This window comes from Triticum dicoccoides, chromosome 2B, assembly GCF_002162155.2.
Source record: "Triticum dicoccoides isolate Atlit2015 ecotype Zavitan chromosome 2B, WEW_v2.0, whole genome shotgun sequence".
Classification (NCBI taxonomy): domain Eukaryota; kingdom Viridiplantae; phylum Streptophyta; class Magnoliopsida; order Poales; family Poaceae; genus Triticum; species Triticum dicoccoides.
The window spans coordinates 624307678-624313194 of record NC_041383.1 but is presented as its reverse complement, the minus strand read 5'-3'; the positions used below and the strand labels follow the sequence as shown (position 1 = coordinate 624313194).

At 47.8% G+C, this 5517-nt stretch overlaps 1 protein-coding gene across 1 annotated transcript; it reads right to left on the bottom strand.

Moving 5' to 3' along the window:
• Window positions 1-251: 251 nt before the first annotated feature.
• Window positions 252-5056, bottom strand: LOC119361055 (GDSL esterase/lipase At1g33811-like). The gene is made up of 5 exons (XM_037626439.1): window positions 4768-5056; window positions 1344-1480; window positions 1040-1264; window positions 686-959; window positions 252-472 (listed from the first exon to the last, which is right to left on the bottom strand). Exons 1-5 carry the CDS (start codon window positions 5054-5056, stop codon window positions 252-254), a joined length of 1146 nt encoding a protein of 381 aa, XP_037482336.1.
• Between the last annotated feature and the right edge of the window lie 461 nt (window positions 5057-5517).

Here is a 5517-nt window from a genome sequence, read left to right as displayed (position 1 = left end):
ATTTCATATAGCATCAACTGAGACATTAACAAAATCTCAATCGACTGTGATTTAGCAAGACTGAAGTTTAATCTTCGTAAATTCATATCAAATTCTCGTAACGAGTGGATGAGCGAACCAGTGGCCAAATTTTCTGGCTCCCCGCCCTACAGGTTTACCCACACCACTTATTATTCTGGAATAATCAGCAACGCCAAGACCTCGGCGGAGCACGTAGAAACAAGTCAGGGCGTCTGCGCGGCTCTACACGCTTACAGCGCCGCCAGCTGCCTCACGTTCATCGGGTGGAGGTATTTGCCGGTGTCGCCGAAGAGCTCGAGCGCGGCCGCGAGCGATGCCGCCTCCGTCGGATGGAAGCCGTCCCAGAACATGAAGTCGTCGCGGTTCGGACAGAGCGTGGCGGAGGTGTTGCACTGGCCCTCCCCGAACCGTCCTCTGCCGGCGCAGCACGCCGTGTCCACCACCGTCATGTCTGCCAAACAAAAATTAACCACACATCACTGAAACATCCCGGCAATACACTGTGGCAGGTACTCCCTCCGTTCCAAATTAGTCGACTTGGATTTATCTAGATACGGATGTATCTAACAATAAAACATGTCTAGATATATCTGTATCTAGACAAATCTGAGTCAACTAATTTGGAACGGAGAGAGTAGTATTTGAGGGTGCGCTGCCGACGTACTGACGGCTTTTCCGCCGCTGGCGAAGACCATTTCGGCCATCCCTACGGAGTCGCAGAGGGAGTAGTTCATGCCGTCCAGATCAGCGTTGAGGCCCTGCAGCATCGAGTCTATCAATGGGTACAGATACCTGGAGAGCCTGTTCGCCGCGCCGAAGCAGTTGAACTCGTCGGTGTCATTGTTATGTGTCAGCGCGACCGCCCTCTGCGACGGGCAGCACCCTACCAGCGACGGGCTGACGACGCTGAACTTCCTTGCCCCGACCGCATACAGCTCCTGCAAGAATAATCGGCTTTCACGTTCGATTACTGGAAGCACCAACCAAACACATATGGGCAGCATGCAGTGGCACGCACCTGCAGGTAGGTCCTGTAATGGTCGACGAGGCATCCCAGGAAGGCTGTGTCGTTGCGGTTCCGGGGCGTCGGCCAGGGATAGGCATACTCGAACAGATCGTTGCTGCCGACGCTGATGAAGAAGAGCGATCTGGAGATGAGGTCGTCCGAGTCCTCCCCCATCATCTGGACGGCTGACGTGAACTTCTCGAGCTGGTCGGTCATGCTGTACACTGATCGCCCACACTGCATGCACGAAGAAAAGCGGGTTCAGTGGCTACGTTACGTACGTGCTATAACATCGACAAATCTGCTTAGTGCGTACAGGGAGTTGGCCCGTGTTCGTCTGTAGGCCTGACCCTCCTGATGCGAAGTTGACGCCGCTTTTCATCTGTGGAACGATGCCATTAGCCGGGAGGGAACGGTAAGCAGGTGGGCTCTCGTCGAATCCCAGGAAGACAGCTGCTCGTTCAAACAATAAATAAGTTAGCTGAGTTGCTCACCTCATTTGTCTTTCGTGAATAGAGGAAAGAACCACATTATAGAATCACAAAAGTTAGCTGAGTTGCTAATGCTTACTGGAACAAAAATTCTTACAAAACGTTAGCATTGAGATTCACTTTTACTATTTTTGTCCGGGACTAGAATTATTTGGAGAAGTACCTTTTTTTCCCATTTACCTGTGATGGAGATCGTCTCGTATTATAACTGTGTATTTTAAACAGTTATATCCAGGTTTTGACCCAGAATCACGAGCTCGGAGCAGTGACCAAAGTGGCCACATCCCCTATTTTATTATACTCCCTCTGTTCCAAGCGGATTTTTTGTCAAAAAAGACCACCTGCTGGATCGAAATGACAAAAAAGACCATCTCTAAATTAGATTAACAAAAAAGACCCTCTCGGTCGTGGCGGCAAGCGCGCCAGGTGACACGTGGCACCTGCCGCCACGCCGTGAGGCGGCCGGCCCCGTCGCCACGCTGCTAGACGGCAGCATGTGCATTACAGTTTTTCAGCCCCTCGCCACACAGGATGGAACGGAGCATGGGTATGGTGGACCCTGCCGCCACCGTATGAGGCGGCCGGAACTGTAGTTGCTGCCACCATTGCATGCACGGGTTGGGTCACTGAGTGGCATCATTGCATGCACGGTTTTGACTAGATGCATTTCCGGTGCTAGCTAAGATCATCTCTAGTGATTAGGCTGATTGGACGACCAAAAAGCTGCTATGTCCGGTTCAAGCAAATGCGCTCCAGTGTGTGGTACACATAATACAGTGCCACCAGCTACAGTGCCAGCCGCCTCACACGGTGGCGGCAGGGCCCACCCGTCCCGCGTGCGGCAGTAGCAGTGTGTCGGCCCGAGCGCAGCAGGTACAGTGGCGGCCGCCTCAAATGGTGGCGGCGTGGCCCACCAGACCAGTCACCGTTCCGTTGCCGCCTGGAATCCTGTCGCCAGCGACTCGCCGCCTGGCAGCGTGGCGGCGGGGTCGGCCGCCTCACGGCATGGCGGCAGGTGCCACGTGTCGCCTGGCGCGCCTGCCGCCACGACCGAGGGGGTCTCTTTTGTCAATCTAATTCAGAGATGGTCTTTTTTGTCATTTCGATCCGGCAGGTGGTCTCTTTTGACAAAAAATCTATTGTAGCGTACATAGATTTTTCTGTCATTTTTCGCTTTTCTTTTTTGCTTGGTTAATAAAATAGTATAGGAGTTAGATGAGACTTTGCTAATTCTCATCTAGACGAGACTTAGCAAATCCGTGTTTAAAGTCAAACTTCGTGAACTTTGATCAAGTTTATAGAGAAAATTAATTATATGTACAATATCAATCTTTACAATATAAAAATATAAAATGACATATATTTCATATTCTAGATGTAGATATTTTGTTCTATACTTGATCAAACTTGAAAGCTTTCATTTTTCAAAAAACATTATGAAATGCAGGGAGTATCAATGCCAGCTTCTGGGTTCCGTTGTCAAATTAAAAACTATTCTCTAGAGATTGTTTGAAGTTTTAAATATTATATGCACTATGACATTTTTTACAAGTGTCTGCACTATGACTAGCCTTGTAAGTTGTCACGATCTGCTCTAAGTCCCTTCTATACCACCACAAGATCTGCAAGAGGGTTGAGAAGGGACGAACAGAGCTCAAGGGTAAGAGGTGCCCTTGCCTCTACCAATTCCGTGGTCGCCGCCACTACTACCACAAGAGCTTTTAGAGTTTAGGGTTAGTGGAAAATGCATGAGCGAAGTGAGCTCGCGGGCGAGAGCTAAGTGTGTGTACGTTATTTTTTTGCTTGGGTGGACTAACGTTCGAAACTAGTCTAGGCCATAGTTCAAAGTAAATTGGAGAAAATAATTCATCTCAAAGTGTATGGCATAATAAAAGTAGTACTTCAACAAAGAAACACAAAACAAACTACCAGGCCTTCTTTGCGGTGCTCACACATAATATTCTTGTTCCTCAAAAAATGAAAGTATTCTTATCCTGGCTTGCAACCTTGGTCTAGTTCGGTTTTTTAAAAGTATGGCCATGATGGCAATTCTAAGTCAAAACCTGGACATGCTTATAAAAAAACCACTTTTACTAGGGTGAAAGTGCTCAACCTCTGCCAATGAATTTGTGTTTTTAGTTGTTCAAGTGCTAACCTAATAAGGTTGTACGTAATGGAAGTATCATAGCTAGTATCATACATGCCGACTAGTCAATTTAATGAGATGACATAGAATTAAATGAAGAAAAGAGAGAATTTAGTATCATATCGTTATACAATTTCATAATAAATACCGTACTACTATGTGTCTTGCATGAAAATAAATAAGAGCATCTAAAATACTAATTTATAATTAAGATTTTTTTATAATACTATGTATTGTGAAGGTAGTATTATACACTAGTATCATGTGCATGCTATATTAACTTATGATACTACCCACTACGGGCAGCCTAAATGATCGAAGCTCCAAGGTCTTAATGCTCCTGACAACTCCACATCGGCACGTCGACATCGTACGCACGATGTTCCCTGTTCCTTCTTATTTTAAGTGATTATATTCCATATGAAATAAGAGGAGAAGAATAGTTGTCCACGACCTCCCAATGGGCTGTTAAAAAAAAAACCTTCCTTGAATTTACTTTATTTTTATTTATTTTTCAAGCTCCAACCAAAGTAGATTCGAAGACAAGTCATTTCAATTATCCTTTTAAGTTCTAGCTTTCGGGAAAAACCAGCTGTATTAGATCTTGGTTGGTCTTTCACCCCTAGCCATAAGTCATTCCCATATTTTTGCCACATTACCCATTTTTTTTAATCGGTTCCAGGAAAAGACCAGAGATCATGCGCGACAGGTCCACCGGAAAAACTCAAAAGAGAAAGAAGTCACCCTTGTGTCTATGGTCTGCTTCGACTGACTGAAAGGCGCTTTCCAAAAAGGAAACAAGATTAACTGAAAGGATTTGGCGTCTAGCGCCTAGATCGTCACTCGGAGACTCAAAGGACAGCAGGCTTTCAGTTTCGTTGTTCGTTGCTTAGCTGGCACGATAACATGCATAGACTGCTCACGTGTTCAGTAAGTAGCAAAGCAAATACACCTGGGCAAAATTCGCCGCAAAAAAGAAGCTAAAACCAATAGCCTCTTCTAGGTAGTATAATTATTAATGTAGTGATCTAAACGTTTTTATATTAGTTTATGGAGGAAGTATTTATTAAAGATCAAGGGAAGAAGAGAAGTTTTCACGGCACCTATGAAGTCAGCGAGGTTTTTGCCATTGCTGAAGCGGCCGGTGGGCGCGCGGGAGGGGTAGTCGACGCCGTACTGCGGGTAGTTGGCCCTGCACTCGGGCTTGCAGCCCCGCAGCTTGTTGTTGTTGCCGACGTCCACCGTCGAGTCACCGAACACGAACATGGCCGGCACGAGCCCCTCCGGCGTGGGGGCGGGGGCGGGGGCAGGGGCGGCGCTGGCGACATGCAGCGCGAGCTCGAGCATGCACAGCGCGACGAGCACGAACGCCCCGCCGCCTCGGCCGGCCATTGGACGAAGCCCCTCTTACGTACCTCGATCGCGCTCTGCCGTACGTACGGCCTCTCCGCTTCCTCGGCGGTGGTCGTCTATGAGACTACGATTCGAGCGGTCACTGGAACGTGGTATCAGCATGCCTATATATACACTCGTGCGCTCAGGGCGGCGCGAAGAATAACACGACTATTATAAGCAAAAGGAGCTGCAGCAATTGGCTACCTGCGGCAGTATCTTCGAATCCTTCGCCGCAGTAAGCGATCCGATGGGATATGCTGCTTGTTCCGTAGCGCAGAAGCGGATCATCTGCCCGCTTGTGTTTCTCAGTCGCGCAACCTATTGTTAATGGAGCTTTGCGCGGTGGCGACCTGCCATTGGCCGCGAGCGACCTTGAGCTACAACGTATAGTACTCTAGTACTTCTTAGTTCTTACTACTATATACTTATATATGCCAGGGCATTCATGGTAGTGACAA